The sequence below is a fragment of the Ambystoma mexicanum genome, chromosome 4p (genome assembly GCF_040938575.1).
Source record: "Ambystoma mexicanum isolate Mex_15411 chromosome 4p, UKY_AmexF1_1, whole genome shotgun sequence".
In the NCBI taxonomy this organism is placed as follows: Eukaryota; Metazoa; Chordata; class Amphibia; order Caudata; family Ambystomatidae; genus Ambystoma; species Ambystoma mexicanum.
This window is the reverse complement of record NC_090927.1, coordinates 694,101,068-694,123,597: the sequence shown is the minus strand read 5'-3', so window position 1 is coordinate 694,123,597 and position 22,530 is coordinate 694,101,068. Positions and strand designations below refer to the sequence as shown.

The 22,530-nt window shown below is 46.5% G+C and overlaps 1 protein-coding gene across 1 annotated transcript in view; it reads left to right on the top strand.

Moving 5' to 3' along the window:
- The window catches only part of LOC138453424 (CD109 antigen-like), a 349,776-nt gene that overhangs the window by 77,787 nt on the left and 249,459 nt on the right, over positions 1-22,530 (top strand). Inside the window, exons 8-10 of the mRNA XM_069606257.1 lie at positions 1,454-1,547; positions 12,579-12,735; positions 20,161-20,264. Of these exons, the coding sequence (XP_069462358.1) occupies positions 1,454-1,547; positions 12,579-12,735; positions 20,161-20,264 (355 nt within the window). The remainder of the gene's footprint in view (positions 1-1,453; positions 1,548-12,578; positions 12,736-20,160; positions 20,265-22,530) is intronic.

Sequence of the window (22,530 nt, the reverse complement as noted above, 5' to 3'; positions counted from 1 at the left end):
GCCACCTGGACATCCTCTCAAAGCTGGTTTAATTTCCACTGCAGTTGCTGCTGGAATCGAATAGCCAGGGAGAGGAACACCAGATAGTGTGTGTTGCTTTTAAACTGGCCAAGAGCCCCAGGAAGATCCTCTGGACTCCCAGGAAGCTGGACTGACCGAGCCGGAGCCCCCTCAACAGAGTGCTGGACCCCAGATGGAAGGAAAGGCCACCTCGACAGCCAGAAACCGCAGTGGTGCTATTTGTGGTAGACGCGAGGAGCTGAAACACCGAATTGCCACTTTTGAAGATTGCTGATTGCCAGCGGTGACCATCCCATTGCACTGCAGGAGTCCCCAGACATCCTCCATCTTGTCCCCACGACCGAGGCCCGGGAACACCAGGATCTGCAGAGCTGTACAGGAACAGAAGTCATCTGTTGCACTTTTCTTCAACTTAAAGGCACTGTACAGTCTAAGAGATCTTACCTCTTGTTGTGTAACCACTTGTTCTCGTTGGAGACTTGTCCTGGTTGCATTTGTAGAGTTTCTATCAGCTTCTTTACCTCACAAGGCTAATTAGCGTGTGGCCCTACTTTGAATTCTTCTATCCTACAAAAACTTATTAAACATTGTGAAAGACGTTCTACTTACCTGCAAGAAGTGCTTCAGTTCACCTTGACTTTTGCTAACTTAACATTGGCTGGCCTGGCTCCCTGAATGACTCTTCTCTCCTCTGCTTATGTCTTTTGCCTTCCCTCCAGGAAAGGGTTAACTGACTTTGCATTGGGGGGTTACTTAAAGTACTTACCTGATTGTGAATAATTGTGTGAATACTTGTTTTATTCTGAAACCTCATCAGGAAAATAAATGGGATGTCTGGAACAAGATCACAAATATGAGGGAGTATCGTCCTGATGAAGCCCCCCACGTTGAGATTTGGATTAGGGATTTAAGCATGCATGCTGATGCAAGAGTAGGATGTAGCATTTTTGATCGAATATTTAAAATAATCCTTTTTCTTCCCATCGCCGTTTTGTAAAAGGTGTCCTGGCTGGCATAAGGAACAAGGCTTTAAAGGGAAGGCTGGACGGCCACCTCTTTGTGCGCAGTTCCCGGTTTTCCTCTCTCCCATATAAAGGCTGTGTGAGGTTCAGCTTAACAGCTGTCCTCTGTGAAGTGCGTAAGATGCAACACGCTTGCATTAGGCGAGATTGCTCTCCTATGTATGCCATGTTGTAAGCCACTTTTTCATTACTTCTTTCTGAATCTTCTAAGAAGTCACATATAAATGATGGTTTTGTGGGCAGAGAAGTCAGTTAAGTTCTATGCATTGGCTTCAGTTACACAATATTGTTTATTTGTCATACTAATACTGTTTCATGTTTCTTTCTCTCTCTGGTTTGCAACTCTGCCAGATGCATCAAAAATGTTTGAACCACACATTAATGCATCTACCTGTTTCAAATCCTCTTAGGTACGGTTATGGAGAGCCAGTCAGTGGAAATGCAACTGTTTCTATTAGTCCATCATGGTGGTATACCAGACAATCGATTAATAAAACCCATGCGGTAAGCTTGATCATAAGAATACATGTTGCTGTGTTTATAAACTATCGCTTTATCAATCCATTCGATAATGCTTTGATACATTTAAGCTTACACTGTGTAAATCTTTAATCCCCTGTCATCTTAGATCCAACTATACAATTACTCTTCTCCAGTGATCTGGTCTGCAATCTCTTTACGCCTTATCAGCAAAAACAAAATGGTGCCAAAATCAGACCACCAAATCGACCTCGTTCTAATCTTGGAATGGCCGCTTGAAGTGGCCTAAAAGAACTCCATCCACACAGTCATGCTCTCGCCTGAAAAATGTGATCTGTAACTGCGGGACCAATGTGGATCAGGGAATCATTGCATACATCCATGCATTAGACTTGAATTTTCACCACAAGGCATTGCAAAATGCGGCCAACATGGCACACTTGAATCTAAGCCATTGAGCCCCCTTTTTCCACTAAAAATAGAAACAATCCATTGAAATTGTCATTATGCAGGGAGGTGGAATGGAGATAGAGCATGCTTTGGAGTTCTCACACGGATGCAGGAACTCTGTAAGCCACCATGCATAGAAATGCCCGGATGCCGAAAAAAGTGCACAGCAGCATTTTCAATGTTTTTTCTCTATATCTATCATCGGCAGAACAAGGGTACACGTTTGCAACCTTTCCACTGCAATTACTTCCCTTTGGATGTCGCAGGCTTTCCAAATTTGCTAAACACCACTAAACCACATGTTTATAATCCACACCCCTTTTACAGTATTTCCATAGCATCCAAAACTGAGTAGGTGGCTTTGCTCACAACAGCTGCCACACTTACCCTATATATCCAAATACAGTATGTATCACCTACAGAGTCGGCCGCAGTGACCCCGGCAGCAAAAGAAAAATGTGCCCCCCGCATACCCATTGGCATGCGGGGGTGGGGTGGTGCCAGATTTGTCAATAGTCGCTGCAGGGCCCTATTGTTAGTAAAAGCGCTCTAGTCCCGATAGCGTTGAACATTTAATTTCAATAGGGTGACTGCTGTGCCTTCTCCCACCACACCAGCTTGGGGGGGGGGCCTTGAAAGACTCCCCTGTGCTGGTGTGGTGGGGGGGCTAATGGCACCCAGGGCGGAAGCCCAGGTGGCCCAGCCCTAAGGCCGGCCCTGATCACCCATAGGGCAGCCTCGAATGGAACTTCAGCAAACTTTACTCCTGCCATGCCCCGACCATCTGGAACTCAATCGACGCCGAGGCTCGAAATGCCCCCACCACCCTCCAGTTCCGAGAGCAAACATGGCTCTTTCAACAATACCTGCCAGATTAATAAAAAACAATCCCTATCCACCATTACGGCTCTGCTGTATCAAATGTCAAGCCCAATGCTGGCAGCCGCCTGTTGTAAAACCCTCTGCTGTTCTCGTGCAAGGTTTGCGCTATAAGCAATACAAATAAAAATGCCTCCATGCTTACCTGAGTGATCATATGCATTCCCTAAATTGCTGCCAATGTAATAAATGTGCTGCCTACTTAGACTCTGCTCTCTTCCTAAGTCACTCTTTTGATGCTGTTTGCTGACGTTTTTGGTCCTGCAGTTGAAAATATAATTATATCGACCTTGTCAGACATTGGGACTCTGCCCCTCACTGCTGAGATGATTGACCCCTGCATTGTGTTGTTAGGTGAAACCAAGTTTAATGTCGTCAACTGCTCTCTGAAAGGACCCATCTCTGGCACAGGTAGGGAAGGGTATGGTCTGGGCACCTGCTGTAGATTGCCAATTCTTGAACCTGGATTTGCTGGCTCAGATATATCCATTCAAACGATGCCTAGTTTTATTAAGCCAACACGAGTCCATCTATAGATGTCCTCCGTTTGTGCTACGCAGTTCATGCCCTCTTATCTGAACTTATTCACAGGAAAGATCACAGCTCTCAATTTGATTGTCCTGTAAACAGATTTTCAGAATTATTGTCCTCTACTGGACTAAATTCCAAAATATGATTGGCAATAACATCTGGACACTTCCTTTCCTTCCAGGAAGAATTGTCTCTTATATAAAATGCTACTGTACAACAGCAGCCCCAATAGTGCTATGGGCATGTTTTTTCATCAGGGAAATGTATAATAGTTCAGCAGACATTTGTGCATTAACTAACAGCCCCCTTCTTGTCTTCGGGCTGCATGTAGTGGTAGGGACATGCTTTCAAGGAGCTTGTAGCACCGAACCAGGCTCAGCTGTAAGTAGAGGTGAATTCCTTACTGAGAGACATGCTTCTCTCATCATAGGCTTTCCATCCTGACTTGAGTGGGTGGAACAAAAAGAAAGTGAAATTCCATGCAAAGCACGGCCGGCAGTAGTAGAATGAATTAGGCTTCTTACACTAAAAGCCAAGATGGTAACAGAGGTTGAGTCTTGAGAGGGGATGGTTGGGCATACACTAGCAAACAATTGGAATATTCATGCATTGTGTCTCACTATTTTTCGCTGCTTAACTTTAATTTGCATTTATTAATCATCTGAACATCGATACACATTAACCTAAAGAGTCTCACATCATCATCATACATTCCAGTGTATACAGCATCAGTTTTACAATATAAAAACAGTAATTACAAAAAATGTAAATCCTAAACCTTTTAGAAAGGCATTTCAAAAATATTCCATATAATATAAGAAGCATGCATGGGTGCAGATTCAGACCATAAGGGAAAAGCAGCATGTAATAGGCCAGCGATACGTGCACCGCCAACTTAACAGACAGTCTCAGTCGCCACTCCCCCGGTCTCCAGGCGTTCCATAAATAAGTGATTGCAGCACCCTAATCCGACTAGTTGTTAATAGTACGATATTATCTTTAAGATGTCTCTTGCCATGCAGCACCTGCCTACAAGAGCATGGGTTTAATTGACCACTTCTCCAGTATTGGATCTTTCATGGATTCACATGCTGTGAATATTTCCCGTCGTCAGGATGGGAAAGCTCCTGTAAATTTAACCTACAGTTTTCCTATGGACAACTTCAACACCTTTAGTGTCCTATCAATGTCCTTTTTGGGTGCTGTAGGCTACCCAATAGGTCGTTCGGTATAAATAGCCCCGCCCCAGCGGCTTCCCTTCAGATTTCAACCGTCTCCAAACTGTTGGGATCACCTTGTGTTTCTCTTCGTGGTTTGCACATGCTTTTTCATATCCGGCCAGTATGTCATATGTGGGCCAGAAAAAAATCACTCTTTAGGCCTTGTGCTATTTGCAGCCTTAAGAAGGTGTTCGAAGGAGATGGTCATTCGGATTGTCTCTACTGTCTTTATCCCCAACATTCCAAGGGTTTTCGCAGAAGACTTTGAAGGACCCCAACCGCTGTCTCATCTGTTGGATGAACGAGGGTACTTACCAGGCTTTGGAGGTGGGTTAGACCCAGGGGAGTCAGTCTTTGGTGCTGGCAGGGAAGGCTCCTGAGCACCAGCGGGCAGCATCGGCAGAACCCCCGTGCTAAGAACCAACAGACAGAATTGCCTTCGTTGGAGGCGGGGAGAAGTAGCAAGTTCTCTACATCCAGGTCCCATCACGCGAAGGGGGCAGGTGACTCCTCGCTGCCCAGGTCGGACCGGCCTGATAAGTCAAAGGGGCCCGGTGCTAGGCCAGAGAAGTCGAGGGCGTCAGACAGAGGCAGGCAAAGCTGACGGAGTCTACCTCCTCAAAGCATTCAGCGTCTAAGGACCCTCGAAGATCTCCATCCAGTCGGGACTCATCAAAGCAACGATCCGGCTCTTCTTCCAGGAAGTCTGCTTTGCCGGAGAAATCCAGGCCCATGGAGGCCTCAGTTCCGACGAGCAGAGTGTCGTCGACCGAAGTTCCCTCGTCGACGGGGGTGGTACAATCTGCTCTTCCATCATCGACTGTGGTATCGTCGCTCCATCCACAGCTGTTACTGACAGTGGGCCGCTGTTGTCGTTGGTGCATATGGAGTCAGAGGGCTTGTTGCCGATGGGGGGACTGTGGGAGTCTACTGGCTTTGGGCCCATGCTTCCAGTGGACACTCTGCAACAGGAGCCGGCTGCATACTCTGTTTCCTTGGGCTTGGAGGAGGAACATGAGCTGACTTTCGACCCTTCGGTTCTGGGTCTGCAGGGTGTATGCCCGTCGACGTGGAGTGGGGGCTGGACCGCCCCTTTACCCGTTGGTGAATTCACAATCCATGCTGTCCCTGCAGGTGTTGAATACCCTTCAGTCGTTGGGGCAGCTGGATGCGAGTTTGCTGCCTCCACCGAGCCTGGTGGCACCGGTGATTGAGAGTGTGCCTGGTGAGGCCCCTATGAGGTCGCCTCCGGTGTGGTTGCCATTGCCGGTTGGGTTGTCCCAGAAGTCATCCTGAAGAGGGGGAGTTGCCGGTGTCGGATCAGGAGAGTGCTTTGCGTGATACGCTGTCGACAGTGTCTTTGTCGCTGACTAGGAACGATGCATGGGATACGGATCCTGAGGTGGAACAGCCTGGTAGCCTGGGTCAGCCGTCGCCGCCAGATGATGTGGGGGCTTTCCACGCCATGACAGCGAAGGTGTGTTAGGAGTTTGGCCTGGCTCCTGAAGAAGAATGAAAAGATTGTTTTCTCTTCGACCATATGGGAAAGCGACCGAAGGCGGTCTTCTCGGTTCTGATTCTGGACCACGTCTGGCAGGAGGGTCTAAGCACTATTCGCCACCCGTTTTCTGAACCTGCGGTGAAGAGGCATCTAGAAAAGAAGCTCAAGGCTCCCGAATCTACTTCCAAATGCCTTGTGTCGCAGCCCGAGTTGGTGGAGTCAGTGGTGTCGGAGGCAGCTAGCTGTAAGGCCCGGAGGACGCACAAGTGTGTTATGCCCCTGGACAGTGAAGCCAGGAAGCAGGACACATTTGGGAAGAAGGTCCTGAATGTGTTGGCTACCACGGTGAAGGCTGCAAATTCCTTGGCTATTATGGCCAGGTATGATAGGGAGATGTGGCACAGGTTGGCCCCGATACTTGAGCATCTTCCGGAGCAACACTGCAACGAGGCAATGCTGCTGGTTCGGGAGAGGAGGAGGCCTCCAACCACAGCATCAACATTGCAGTGGACCTGGCAGAGTCAGGTTTTAAACAAATCAATAATGGGGTCATGCTTCAATGGCAGGCATTGCTGAAATGTATCGCTTCTCGCCCAGAAGTGCAACATAAGGTTGTGCATGTGCCCTGTGAGGGTGAACACTTGGTCGGGGAGATGATCGATGAAGCCCTGAAGAGCATGAAAGAGGATATTGAGACGGTGAAGTCTTTGGGTTCCCTGCAGAGTGGCCGTCCTTTTTGTTCATTTCAGGCCTTTCGTGGAGCCTCCGGTAATGCCTGGTTTGCCTCCTCCCGAGATAGAAGCTACGGATATTCACCTCAAGGCTACAGGCGCTCATTCCAGTCGGCTCAAAAGAGCAGAGACTTTCAAGTATAGCGCAAAAAGGGTGCACGCGCCCCGGCTGCTAAGGGAAGGCAGTCAAAATCTCAACAATGACTATAATGGGGGCAGTCTGTTGGGGGGGGAGGTAGCGTTGTATGTCGACAATTGGCAACTTATCACGTCAGACCGCTGGGTGCTGGATACAGTACGTCTGGGCAACTTGTTGGAATTTCGGGGGCCCCCCATTTGTCATTCTGCCTGTGTACGTGGCACAGCCGCATATTCCTGTCTTGCGGCAGGAGGTGGTCCTCATGCTGGTGAAAGGGGCGATAGAACCAGTTCCGATCTCGGAGCACAGCCAGGGTGTGTACTCATGGTATTTCATCATGAAAAAACCCAATGGCTAGTGGAAACTGATTCTAGATCTTCGGCAACTCGACGAGAGTCTGCAACGCCTGAAGTTCAAGATGCTCAAGCTTCAGGAGGTCATCCACTCGGTGCAGCCAGGAGAGTTCCTGGCATTGCTGGATCTGCAAGACACCTATTTTCGCATCCTGATTAGGCCAAAGCACTGAAAGTTCCTGCGTTTTGTGGTAGGGGAAGATCATTACCAGTTCCGTGTCCTCCCATTTGGTCTGAAATCGGCTCCCTGGACATTCACAAAACGCCTTGCTCTGGTGGCTCCTTTTCTGCGCAGGGAAGGCCATCATGTGTACCCCTACCTGGACGATTGGTTGGTAAGGGGTCTGTTGCCAGAACGAACATCAGAGTCTCTCATGGCGACCATGGACCTGTTGCAATGGCTGGGATTTGCCGTCAACTTCGAAAAATCCTATCTGATGACGTCCAGAGAGTTGGTGTTTCTGGGGGCTCAGTTTCTTACCCAGGACAAACTGGTGAAACCCTCCAAAGAAAGGGTGGTGAAGTTGTAGTCCAAGGCCGGTGAGTGGGGCCATGGTGCGGTGGTCTCAATCCAAAGTTACATGTTGCTGTTGGGAGCCATGGTGTCATGCATTCCACTTGTTGGAGTTGAGAGCAGTGCATTGGGCTCTGAAGTCGTTTCTACCTCGCATTCATGATACTGTGGTGCGGGTGTTGACGGGTGTTGACGGACAATACGACCACAATGTTATATTTGAGGAAGCAGGGCGGCATGCTCAGGAGGTCTGGAAGTGGTCCCTAGCTCAGGGGATCCATATTGTGGCTTTCCATCTGCCGGGGGTTCAGAATGTTCGGGGCGACGTGCTCAGCAGAGACACCAGTGAGCAGCACAAGTGGCGGTTGAAGGAGGAGCAGGTGGCACAAATCTTAGGGAAATGGGGGTCCCCCCCACTGGACTTGTTCACCACACAGGAAAACGAGCAATGTCCAGTATTTGCCAGCAGAAAGGCTCATCTGGAGTCGATGGGGGATGCGTTCTCGTTCCCGTTGACGGACCTCTTCGCTTATGTGTTTCCCTCGCGTTCCCACAGATTCAGACGACGATCCAGTGTGTACACAAGTAACAATGCAGGGTGATATTGGTAGCCCTGTTCTGGCCCAGGCAAACGTGGTCCTCAGATCTCCTACTTCTGGCTGTGGAAGAGCCGTTTCGTCTAGGAGTGGCCCGGGATCTCCTGTCGCAGGATGACGGCACAGTGTGGCATCACGATCCGGCATCTCTCAGCCTGGCTCCTGACCACGCCGAGTTTGGTCATCTAAGTATCTCACAGGAGTGTCAGCGCATCCTCGAGGTGGCAAAGGCCCCTTCCACCAATGTCTCGTATGGGCGTAAGTGGGCAAGGTTCTGTGCCCAGTGTGAGGAGCATTCGGAAGTGCAGCCATTGGACGTCTCTCCGGCCCAGATTCTCCCATACTTGTTGCAGCTGGTGCAAGGGAGTCTGGCATTGTCATCGATCAAGGTGCATTTGGCTCCGATTTCGAGGTTCACAAGACGGTGTCATGCTACTCCCATCTTTAGTGATCGGTTAGTGAAGCATTTCTTGAAAGGACTGTTTCCGACATTAACCCAGGCGAAGACGTTTCCACCACTGTGGAACCTCAATGTGGTTCTTTCGGCTTTGATGAGACCGCCGTTTGAACCCATGTCAAAGGCCTCCTTGAAGTTTCTCTCCTGGAAAGTTGCATTCCTGGTGGCGATCACATCGGCCAGGAGGGTGCCAGAGTTGCAGGTGCTGGTTGTTGACCCACCGTATCTAAGGTTCATGAAAGACCAGGTGCTCCTGGCTACTAATCCGCACTTTATCCAGAAGGTGCCATCGGCGTTTCACAAGCTGGCCTCCATTGCCTTACCTGCATTCTTTCCTAATATGACCTCTTCGGCAGAAAAGGCCCTATATTCTCTGGACGTTAAGAGGGTGTTGAAATTTTATTTGAACCGTACTCAGGGTTTTGGAGGTCGAAGCAGCTGTTTGTGGCATTTGGTTCCTCCAATAAGGGATTATCCATCTCCAAGCAGAGGCTTTCCCGTTGGGTGTCCTCTACAATTTCATTTTGTCACGCGAAAGCTGGCAAGCCTTTGAGGGGCGCCCCCCCTAAGGCACATTCTACACCGGCCACGGCATCGGCGCTAAGGTCTGGTGTACCCCTGGTGGACATTTGCCAGGCGGCTTCCTGGGCAGTGCTGCATTCCTTCACCAGGCACTATTGTCTGGGGCAACAACATGTGCAGGTGGGGCGCGTAGTCCTCAACGCCTGTTTCAGTAAGGTACGCCCTGCAGCTTCAGGGGATGTTATATTCAGTTTGGCCTTGCTGTGTTTTGTTGTCATGCCTGTGGTTACATGTCATTTGTAAGGTTCATTGTCATGTCTAAAGGCATATGGGGGATGGTTTGCGTGTCATGCATCTCCAAGTTGTTCTACTGCTATATAATCAATTCACAACATGTGAATCCATGAAAGATCCAATGCTGGAGAAGGGAGTAGTTTCTTACCTGTGACTCCATTTCTACAGCGTTGGTATCTTTCATGGATTCACATGCGCCCTGCGGCTGCCCCCTGCAGGCAAACCTGGTTTCGGGTTCCCTCTACTTTGGAGGTTAAAATCTTAAGGGAAGCCACGGGGCGGGGCTATTGATACCGAACGCCCTATTGGGTATCCTAAAGTACCCAAAAAGCACATTGATAGGCAACTAAGGTGTCAAATGCTTTCCACAGGAAAACGCTAGGTTAAAGTTACCGAGGTTTCCAAGCCTGACGGGAAATATTCACAGCATGTGACTCCATGAAAGACTCAATGAAAGATGACAACACTGGAGAAATGGAGTTACAGGTAAGAAACTACTCCCTTCCTCAGTGCAGAGAAATCCAGAAAAACCTGAGCCACCATTTTGTATGTGATTAAATCACAAATGCAGAGGGGGCTATTGCTATTTTCCCTCTCTTCCTTGCAGGTAACTGCTGTCAATGCCAAGATTCCTGGTCTGAGTTGCATCACAGATGGCCTTAAGATTTCGCAGTCTGCAAGAAAGTTCAGGGGTTTTACATTTTTTACAGACATTGTGAAGATTGTTCTCTATTACAGTGGTCAGGTTGTTCAGGTTGCTCAATGTTATCATAGTCTGCTGTTGCATGTAATGCACGTGGCTGGAGAAGGGGTGGGGAAATAAACAAATGGGCATTCCTCTCTCATTTCCCGTGGGCTTTCTCTCCCTTGCCCAGATATCCCTAAATTCCACTTTTCCACAATGGCGATCTGCAACACATATCTACATCTAACATGTAGTGACGGCCTAACAGCCAACAGCCTTATTTGACTCCCTCTGTGGATTTTCTTGGGTGGCCACATGGGCGTCATTTTAGGGGCGGCAAGAGTGTTTGTTCCCCACAACTTTCGTGGCACACCATTTTTTCTCCCTCATTTGGCAGGGGCCCCTTTCTTTTAGATGTCATGTCCCCCCAGCATTTTCAGCAAAGTTACTCCACTGAGTGGCCCTGTCCTAACACTCCAAAGGATTGTCAATTTGTCTTGATGTGAAACGTGCCAATCTCAGCAGCTTTGGTTCAGTCTCGCCCTCAGTGGCTCCTTTCACTCCTTTCCCTGATCTTAATACCTCCTTCCTTTCCTCCCCCGCTACCATCTCCACAGCTTTCCTACTCTCTGCAGTCTTCCTACACCCTCTCTCTCTTTGTTTAATCCCCTCTCCTCCTCTCTTCACCGGTCACCCCACCCGTCCTTTCTCCTCAGCATTCAACTCCACCCTTCTGCTCAGCCCTCACTACACTCCCTTCTCACGATGCACTACCCCCTCTTCTCACGTGTCAGTAAACCCCTCTTCTTACTTCTCACTACACCCGTCTTCTCACGTCTCACTGCACCCCTATTCTTTATCTATGCCTTAGCAAACATTCTCCGCCTAATTCTTACACGATCCTTCACCCCCTCCTACTTCACTCCGTCGTCATAACAGCACTATCTGTCTGGCTCCCTCTGCCGATTTTCTAGAGGGGCCCTATCCTAACACTCCAGAGGATTGTCAATTTGGCTTCACATGAAAAAAGTGCCATTCCGGTATCTCCAGCAATTGGCGCGCATTCTGAATGGACGGGGCAGCCATACGCATATGTTCACTCACCGGCCAATGACCTTGGCTTCGTCTTCTCGGTCCGGAGATGGCGCGTCCAGAGTATGCATGACTATACGCATATCGTGTCGGCTTCAGAAGTACTGGATCCTCAAACGGGTACCAAAAGTTCCCTATTTGCCTCTTCCAACTGCTGATTCCTTCTGGACGAAAAAAGATAAATAGTGTGTAGTGGGCGAACCTCCCTGCACTATCTCTCCTTCTTGGCCTTCACCGTCTTTTTGCCTTCGCAACCTGACCTGCTCCACGTTGCCCCTCCTTCCTTTTACCGTTGTGCCTTATTGGGTCTGCTTTGCATCCTGCCTCTGTAGCCACCTCTGGCTCCGCCCACCCGGCTCTCAAGCTCGAATTCCTTTCTTGTCTCTTATTTATTTATTATCAATCTATGTATGCCTTTTTGCTTTTTACGGGTTCCAAGTGTTTTTCAGGGTGGCATTCAGAAAGTAGGCATAATCCCAGAGTTAAACTGTCATACCATAGTCGGGACCGTAGTATAAGGCAACAATCAAGGTTGTAAGGGGGAAATTATGAAAACCCTAGCTATTGTAATTGGTTATTTATAACGCACTTAATACCCAGAGGTTTCTAAGTGCCTTGTTGCTCTACGTCGTCTTGCTTTCAAGATGAGCGCATTACCCCTGGGCTATTCTCCCGAGACTACTGGAGCATTGTGATGTAGAACAGTCCCCTCTCACTAATCGTTCGCACATACAGCGCCTCCAAGATTTCTGATATTCCCATTTCTGATGGGAATATCCTGGTTTCCATACATTCCTTGTTTCAATGTCTTCCTTTTGGCATCAAATATCAACTTGTTCTAAAGCAAAAGTTTCTCGATTCAGATAGAGGAGGCCAGTGTTTGGATCTGCAGAAATCATGGCATCTCCATGTGTCTATTTTGTTTTACCCACCAATATTTGGAAGCACCTGGACTAATTGTTTCTATTAAGTACTTTGTGGCAATATTGGATTCAAACACATTGATACTTGCACTGTTTTGGAAGAATAATGCTTGCCATATAACACACATTAGATTACAATCTAATATGTTTTTTTCTTGTTGGTTTCAGATCTCTGGCACTTTTAATTTCAGCTTTAGTTATGCTGAACTCCAATCGGCTGGAATTGTGTTTAGCCCACGTGATACGAGAAAGGCCATATCGTCTGCACTTAACCTACACTGGGGATCCGCAAACATTACTGTAACCGTGAAGGAATCGCTCACAGGTATGCCCGGCGTCTTTTGGGTTCTGTGTTCAAGGCACACTATGCCAAGCAAGCAAGTATGTTGGAGAAACGGAGTCGCGCCCTACCACGTAAGATTCCCAAAACGTGCTTATCCCTGTAAAACATTATGCAATTCATAAGTCTACAGGTGGCATATGGATGGCCACTGTGTCATTTTAAGGGGCTCTTAGCCGTTGCTTCTTGCCCTCACGCTGCTTTCACAGTTGTGGAAATCACATGTGCAGAAGCTCTTAAGAGTTAATTGGTTGCCAAAGTTAGGGCGTCACAGATGGAACACAACCTGCCAGAGTCCCATTATTAAATAAAAAAAATATATATGGGGAGTAGAAAGTGAACAGTTCATAAGGAGACCGTAAAAAGCATTGAAGGTGGTAGGGATAATTTTCAGTGCGGTATATGCATCCATGTTGAGTGATTGCCATCACCACGTTTGGCAATCTGTTTAAGCATCCGTTTATCCAGCAGCTCAGCCAATCAGGGGTGTGCAACTATGGCCACCAATGTCTGACAGTGCCCGAATGTCAGCCTCCTTGTGGTTCTGCTGACGTCAATATTCTCTGTAGATTCCACTGGCCTCCTGAGTCCTGTGTGAAGCTGGACATTCCGGTGCAGCACTTTCAGCGCCGAAACAGCGTCTTGGACGCAGGTCCCTTCTAGCTGCACCCTGTTAGCTGTGGCCAGCAGGGCGCAGGGACCTGCATGCCAGAATATGTGTTTGCTTACATACATTGTTAACCGAAGCTCAGAAATATGCAGTGCTTTGGTTGGCGGTATTTTTAAGCAAATACCAGCCACTCAGCACATGGATTTGCCCTGTGAGTGCACGCTCCATGCATAAATAAGTTGCGGTGTCCCGCATGTCATGTTTGCAGGACACAGCAACCTATTTGTGCATGGAGCGTGCACTCACAGGTGACACGGAGTCAACTTGTCAAACTATGTTTTTTACTGGGAGGCAAAAACAGTTTGAGTATTGTACTGATAGTCAAACTGTTTTGCCTACCAGTAAAGAGCATAGTTTCACAAGTTGACTCCATGTCACCTGAACACCCGTTCCACTCTGTGCTTCAGTGCGACACATCGATGCTTTCTGGGAGTTGTAGTCGTATGTTTCAACTTCATGAACATACCAGAAAATGATTTTCAAAAGAAACCCTAATGGTGTTCAGATAACATGGAGTATTTCCCAAAACATCCTAAAAACAGGAAAATGAGCCTAGTCTCCTGCTGAAATGCCATAAATGCACGGCAGTTCCTCTCCTCCTCATTCTACGCCTTCCTTTGGTCATTTACTTTGATCTTCACTCCTGCTCCCACAACTGCCTGCTTCTGCAGGCTCTCTGGACCTTTTGATTAAGGCACCAAATGGTGCACCGGGCCATCACCCGATTTGCCCAACCCTAGAAGCAGGCCTGTTGCTACCCAAAATAGTATGTCTGTCCCAGGGAAGAACTTGGCCTCAAACAGTTGACATTTTGGTCACAGTATCTGCATGGATTGAAACTGAAACAGTTTTTTAAATAATTGCAGCTTCTCTAAAACGTATATAGAGCTCTAACACAGACCGCTAGCATCACATTATTTCCATCTTTCCTAAACTGAATTTACTTTAATGAACTTTAGGTGATGCTTGTGTGGCAGTGGCAGGGCTTGAATAGCAGCAGCGAGGAGTGTCTTGATGAGAGCACTGAATTTGCAAATTCCTCTTTCCATTTTTCTGTTTCTTGAATAGCCCCTTCTTGAGCATAACATGATATTACCTGTAGAGGCTCTCTGAAAGTGGTATGTAACAGACGTTAATTTAAAGGGTGCAGATTACTTGAAGGGCCCTAAATGGGCCAGGGCCTGGACCAATCAGGGTTCCTACTAGTGAGTGCCTTCACGAAATTACCACTGAGTGAAATTCAAGTTTGAATCAAGAGTGCTGATAGGATAGCTAGTGTGAAAACCCCACCAATGCTGATTCCTGGAGGGGGGAGGGTGTGGAATGGGTGCCAGGGGACTTTCCACCATAACCGTTAAGAAAGCAGGCAAAGAAGAACCAATGCTAAATAACTGTACCAAATGAAACACATTCGCAATGACAAACCGTAATTGGAGACTTAATGTGCATACAAGAATGACTGCAGACCCAAGGTAATGATTATTAGTACCCGGTGAGGGGAGTGTGGTGGCCTGCCAGCCAATGAGGAGGCTAAGACCAGGGTCTTTTACCACACGGTATAGACCCCGTTCCAAATCTCCTCAGAGCAGCTGCCATCTTCCCTCGATGGAAATCTGGTAAGTGCACTCCCCTGCACCCTTGCATCCCCATCCCCGCATTACCACCCCCACCTTTTCCACATATTTAGGTCCCCCATGCCCTCCCTATTTAACTTGTGTTTCTTTCTTCCTCGCCGGTGCACGGAACAGTAGTGCTCCCGGCGCATCTCTGACTTCCATAGGGCCATATGGAAAAAGAGACGGGAATACCTGCAGTTCCCTTCTCCCCGATCCATGGCGATCATCTTTTTTTGTCGTTTTTTCTCGAGTTGAGAAACGGTTAACACGCCGTTTCTCAACTCAGGGAAAAATATATTATTAGTACCCTGGTACAACGTGCCGGGGTACTAGTAGCAATATAACCCTCCGAGGGGGGGCATTACCGGTATATTACTTAACTGACACCAGGGATTGCGGTCAGAACTTAGCTTGAGAATAAATGAATGGTAGAATGGAATGCAAGGTAAATGCAAAAAATATACCACATTACGGAGTGTCTTTCTGACTAATCACACCCTGTTTTCTAAGTTGGAGCGTGATATTAAATATAGAGTCACATTGAAAGTTGTATGTAACAGAGGTTTATTTAAAGGGTGAAGATTACTTAAAAACAAACCATCTTCCCAGGTGTACCCAACAACTTCCCATAATCCCCATGCACCTCCCTCCCACACTTCATTGGTAGTGGATGTGGTTCTATGTAAAGCTACTAGTTAGTGCACATCTTCAATTACTAAACAAGTTATACAAATGTATAAAAGTTTAGGTCCGGTGAGGACTAATGACCTTGACGCAAGGTCATGTTACAAATGAATCCAAATACTGAACTATCCCGCCCCCCGCACACTTGATTTCTGAATACTCAGCTGACATCTCAATGCAGATTGATCAAAAAATGTAAATGCACAGTGTGTAACTGAACCGATATGATTTAACTCAGTTAATAAACAATAGATAATACAAAAGCTTTAAATGATTATTTCTTGTGGTGGCCAAACAATCCCATTCATGCTCGACGTGTTTCGGGGATCAAACCCCTTCTTCAAAAGCAAGTCATGCTGTAAATCAATATCCAAACAAATATGTTACAATATAGGAATAATTCATGACAATGAGTGCCTAATTACAATGAACAAGAACACAATATATCATAAACCCACAAAGTTTGCAACTGGTATATTCGTGAACCAACAACCTGTGACGCTAAGGTGGTCCCAAAGAGGGACATTCTAGAAGTACTGACTGATGAAGCTCATGCCTTGTGGGAACCAACACCCATGCAATAGGTGCAGAGGCTGAAAACAAAGCACCCAAAAGCCTACCTGGCATGTGTCTCCTAAGGCATAAAAAGTAGAGTAGCCTTCAAAACATTTGACTCTGAAAATAATTGAGTGAAAATCATGTCAAAGATATATCCAGGATAATGGAAATATACAGGCTGAGATCGAGGGACTCCATCTACTTACCCTACCCACTTCTATGAGTTAATTCAAAGAAATTCAACTGGTGCTAACGGCACGTAGAGTGATGGATCTTCTAATCCGTCCTGATATTCTTCCCCACAGGATGGGAAAATGTTCGGTCTTTCAGGATTCCACCTGAGAAAATCAATAATGATGTATAAATGGCAGGTAGAGAAAAAGAAATGTCATCATAATGTAAACCCATACTTCACTCTCAACACTCAAACTAAGTGGATAAGACTTTATCAGAGATTCAGCAAATGTTTAAATCTTTTGCATTATCTATTGTTTATTAACTTAATTAAATCATATTGGTTCAGATACACAATGTGCATTTGAATTTTTTGATCATTGTACATAAACATTTCAGCTGGGGTATTCAGCAATCAAGTGTGCGGGGGGCGGGAGGGTTCAGGATGTGGTTCTATGACCAGGACCTCCCATACCAACGTTCCCCGGGACAGCTTTGATCGGGCAGCCGATGAAGGGGAAAGGGAGACGCATGTTTGCTGTTGCACAAATGTACTGCCACACTCCATGGCTGAGATCCAGACTGTTCTATTATGCGACAGACAGTGAAATACCACTGAGATTTTGCTCACCGGTATCCGCATCACTGTGATCTATCATGGGAGCATGAGCAAAATCAGCACCTCCTACTGGAGATCATGGAGAGAGAAACATAGTCTTCAGGCGAAACTGCATTTCTTGTAATGATGAATGTCCAGACCCCTTGTTTTGGATCATTCTCTATCCCTGTGCAGGTGTGAGGTCATCTGCTGAATGTCAACACTCCTTAACTGCAGTTCTTTAATGTGTAGTTAGGATGAGGTAAGTGTTTTCTGCCATTCGAATAGGTCAGAGTTTATGCCTAGCAACAGCCATGGTTTAAGATTATTATGGCATTCAGTACTGTTTACAAAGGATCGTGTACAAGTATGCTGATCTTGCCACTGAAGATCGGGCTCTTTGAAGCAATGATTGGAACAGTGAAAGTCTTCTCTTTGTGCAGAATGTACTTGGTATCTGGACACACACCCCCATTGGCACTTCTCCCCTTCCCCTTCCCTGCACTTGTGCGATCTGAATGACACAAGTCCTAGTAAGATCGTTGTTGTGTCCTCCCTCTGTTCCCCCTCCTTGTCTTCTCGCACCTAGAAACACTTGTGTTCAGGTGTGTTATAAATGCCATATCATATCACACAATCTGGCTGACTCTTTTCAAACTCCTGGAAAACCTGGTCATCTCCCAGCTTACTCTCCACACTGAATCTGTTGGTTGTCTCCATGACCATCAGTCTGGCTTCAGAGCAATCAGAGGCATGGAAACTGCTCTCCTGAACAGCTGTGAAGATCTGCTCTCTCATTTTGATTCCAGCTCTCCTTTTGTTCTCATCCTCCTTGACCTTTCCTCTGCTTTTGATACGGCCAATCACGTCACGCTGATAAATTGACTTGCGAGCACCTGGGCATCAAAGATCAGGCCCTGGCATGGCTGACCTCCTTCCTCCTGCACTGACCCTCCCAGATCCAAATTGGGTCCTTTCTCTCCACCACCTCTCTCGCCACACATGGGGTTCCCCAGGGGTGTATCCTCTTACCCTGCCTCTTCAATGTCTACTTGGCCCCTTTGGCTCTCCTGATTGCCACCTTCTCTTCTCACTTTCAGTGTAATGCGGATGACACTCGTCTCTCTTTCACGCTTCCCTCAGCCTCCTCTCCTTGTTCGCATATTCCTGACTGTCTATCCACTATTCAGGAGTGGTGCACTTCCAACGATCTCTGCCTTAATGCCAGTAAGACTGAGATGCTTCTCATTGGGACGTCTGCTCCTGCTTTCCCTCTCTCACTCTGGGTGCCCTCTACCCTCGCCTTCCTGTGAGGCAAAAAATCTGGGTGTCATCTTTGACTCAATTATCTCCTTCTCTGCTCACATCATGGACCTTGCCAAGAAGGCCCGCTTTCAGCTGCACCTCCTCAGAGGTATTCTACCCTTTCTCACCTTCCCCCCGATGTCAGAGCTCTGGTTCTCTAGAGGTTGGACTACTGCAACAGCCTCTATCAAAATCTGCCTAACCCTACTCTTCACACCTGCAACTGATCCAGAACAGGAATGCAACACTTATCCTTGGCCTCAAGCCCAGGGACCACATCTCTCCAGCCCTGAAATCTCTCAACTGGCTCCAAGGATCAAGTTCAAGACTCTATGTATTGTCCACAAGGCTTTTTGGGGCCAGAAGCCTTCACTATATGCAACTCTCTCTGCCTAAATACCTTACTACTACAGCCCTTAGCTCAGCTACATCTAACTCTCTGAGGGTCAGACGCTTCTCCAAGCAGAGAGTGAAGGGTAGCTCTTTCTCCTCTGGAGGTGCCTCCCTCTGGAACGGCCTCCCTGCCCCTTTTAGACTTGAGCCGGACCACATGAAGTTCTGGAAGCGGCTCAAGTCCTTTCTTTTCTTCTCTGCCTTCTCTCTCTCGATTCCTTGCTAACTTCCTGTCTACTGCGCCAACAGGTTGCTTGGTACCTTCAGTGTCTCACCGGGTACCAAGCTCCTCCATGATTTCCTTGCACTGCCCCCTGGCCTACTGCGCACTTAGGGGGCTGTAACTGTGTCCCCTACAGCCCCCCTCCCTCCTTGCACTTACTCAGAGCCATGCTTCCCTGATCGCACTTCCCCCTTGCCTTCTCCCCTGCATGTCCCCCCTCTCCATTCCCCTTGCACTTCTTGCTGTCGCACTTACACGGCACGATCCGAATCCCACAATGCCTAGTTGGATCGTTGGCACCTCGAAACGCTTGTGTACAGACATGTTATAAATACCAAATCATATTTTCATGCGGATGTGGCCAGCAAGGACAACACAGTGTAAGTCCTGACCCTGCTGCTCAGCTTTTTCATCTTTCACAGCTCCGCGGCCCTTGTCAAAATTATACTCCTGCCATTGCAGGTAGTGCCAGGGCTAAAGTCAAGGGTACACACGGATGGACGGAGACCACCCACTTTTTTCAGAGAGTGGACTCATTCCCCCCCAGCTAAAATGAGAAACATTGAAGGTCTTCCTTGAATTTATGAATTAAAGCTCACCTCGGGGTCGAACTCAGTAGTCGGGTTTGCAAGCCAGACACTTCACCACTACAGTATGTAACCTGATGAAAAATAACCAACAACTAAAGGTGAAATGCCCAATTTCGGGTACTGCATGTTCCAGGGAAAACATGTGTATTTGCTCTTGGAGTTTAAAACATGTACACCTTTTAACGTTTTCAAAAACACTATTAGAAGAAAATATCCTTTCTTAGTTTTGTGTGTGTGTGTGTGCTGATTTTATGAAAGGCAAACGGCATTCGTCCTGTGCAATTTGGGTGGTTATGCAAAGCCAATTTAATGAAATATGCATATTTAACCTTGATTTGCTAATTTCTGGCGATGTTAGATCCCATTACGTTTGTTTATGAGTCCCCCCGCTTTGAATTTTAGGACTTGACCCAGTGCCCTCGCTCCCAAGCACTTTCCCTGTCATCTGCAGCAGGCTGGTGTAACTAAACTCGTAACCCCATTTGCTAGCATGCGTGTAATCTTTGAGAAAGGCCTGTAAATCATAAATCACCATTGCACGCGCTGATACCGTGGCAAAACATTTTCTCTTCAGTGATCTCTTCTCTGGCTTTTTGCAGGTTTCGAAGTCGTCAAAAAGCAGTCATTATTTTACACAAATACAGAATATTTAATCTTGGATGATGGGAAACAATTTAAACGACACTTGAACAACACCATAAGGGTATGTGTATGGAAAGTATTTTTCCAACTTTTCATATATTTTCTGTTGATAATTAATCAGATGGTGGGTTGTTTCTAATTAACCATAGGTACAATATGTGTATAACATGAAAGTGCCCTTACAGTATATTCTATTTTCTGGAAGCAATCATTTCTTTCCAAAGTTATATGATAACCTTCTATATATTGTTTTATTATTGCATCTATTATTTGCTTTTGAATGCATATGATAGCTCAGCGGGTTAAGTGCTTGCTGCCAAAATCTGTCTGTTTAATCTGGAGGTTACAGGTTCACATGCAGTCAAGGTTAACTCAGTCATTCCTCTTTCCAAGCTCATTTATTTTATTTATATTTTATTTCAAGTTCGATATTTATTGAGTGCAGACCTTCCTCTGAGAAGCAGTGGAATGCTTTACAACAAAGGGTTAATAGGAATTCAGGTAAAGTGGCAGAAGATACCGCAGGACAGAAATACATTACAATTAAGCAACAAGAGCAATAATCAAGGGCGAGGGGAGTCACTCAGCAGGTTGGATCAGGGGTGTCTATAGTGGATGAAGAAAGTGGGCCTTGAAAAGGAGGGTCTTGAGCTCCTTTCTGAAATGCATGCAAGTGGGTGCAAGTCTACTATTGAGTGGTATGCAATTTGTAGAGGAGCAGATGGACATGCTTGCCCTAGTTCCCACCCCCTGACCACGGTCATATTGGAACAGCAGGAGAAGAGTTATAAAGGGGACCCCATGTATTGTCCCTATACCACATCGAGTGAACGAGAGATAATATGCACTCAGACAACCATACAGAATGTACGCTTGCACTGAAAGAGTGGAGGGATGTCCAGGATGTTCCATAGAAGGATGTCTGCATGCATCATTGGGCATTATGGAGCGTTAAGTGAAACCTGAAGAGGGAAGAGTGATGTCATAAAGAACATATATGAAGATATGCTGAAAAGATATGGAAATAACTTAAGGGCAATGGAGTAACCAAAGCAACACGAGAAATGTGTACTTAAGGATAAAGTATTTGCATATAAAAAGAAGATACAGTAACTTCATGGCCAATAAACGTAAATAAGCAGTAACGCAAGGTAGAAGAGACATATAGAACCTTGCTATAGAGGAAAATATACAGTAGCAAGGAAGGCAATGAAAGGAAAATGGATGTCGGCTCATGTCGACTTCCGCCCAGCTACCTCAGAGACAGACCAAGGCGGCAGAGTTAGGAAACACCGGAGAATAGCTTTGTGTCCAAATCAAAGAGGAGTCTATGTTGGTCTGGGATCAACAAGGCCATCTTAAGGAATAATTGCAAGACACAAGGGGAGGTAGATGAATAAGCTATAAGTGAGAGACATATTTCTCTTGAAGAAGAAGAAAACATCTGCAAGAGCCAAGTATTGGACAATTAAAAGTTTATGAAGTCTATGAAAGATGGAGTGAGCAAGTTTCTAGAGGCCAAGAAGAGCAAAAACACTCAGTATAATTAAATCAAATAGCAGTAAATAGAAGGTGAGAATGGACACACGTGATACAGAAGTCTAAAACAAGGGCTGTTCATTAAGCTTTGGGTGAAGATAGTGATGTGCTACACTCGCTTAATGTTCTAGAACAGTGAGCAGGCTACAAGGTCAACTACAGACGAGAAGACTTTGACTCATGGCTGGACTAATGAGAGATGATGGATTAATTGGGAAAGCGGGGAGTAATCTGACGTGACATGACTCAAGCACCTGGTTTTCGTTTCTCTTACGTGCTGCTAGCGAGCTGAAAAGACCAAGGTTGGGTGAGAATGCCAACCAATCAGAGTGTCTATGGGGCAACCTGCTATACAATGTTGCATAGACTAATCCACTGCCATTTCCTTTGCTATAATCAGCATTTTACGTATTTAGAGGTAGTTTGAAGCGTGCCTTACAGATAAGTGGCAGCCAATGATGTGCTAACCCGTAAATATAATATACATGTCTTCTCCTAACCAGTCCATCCCCTCAATAGGTTTTATGATTTGCCACGTACGATGATGTCACAGAGGACGAATAATGGGGTATAAAAACCCTATTTGATCAAGTTAGTGTGTGAGTGCGCAAACATTAGTTTGATGTCTGCCAGGTTGCCCAGCTTTATTAAACTGAGAATAAAATAGTATTTTGCCATATTCTTTGAGTTTGTCTGGTTATTTGGTCTGAGATCTTTTACTGGTAATCCCATCTAGCACAGGAGATGGCTTAAAGTGCTAGAGCACAGATTCCATAAGCAGGGGGTGT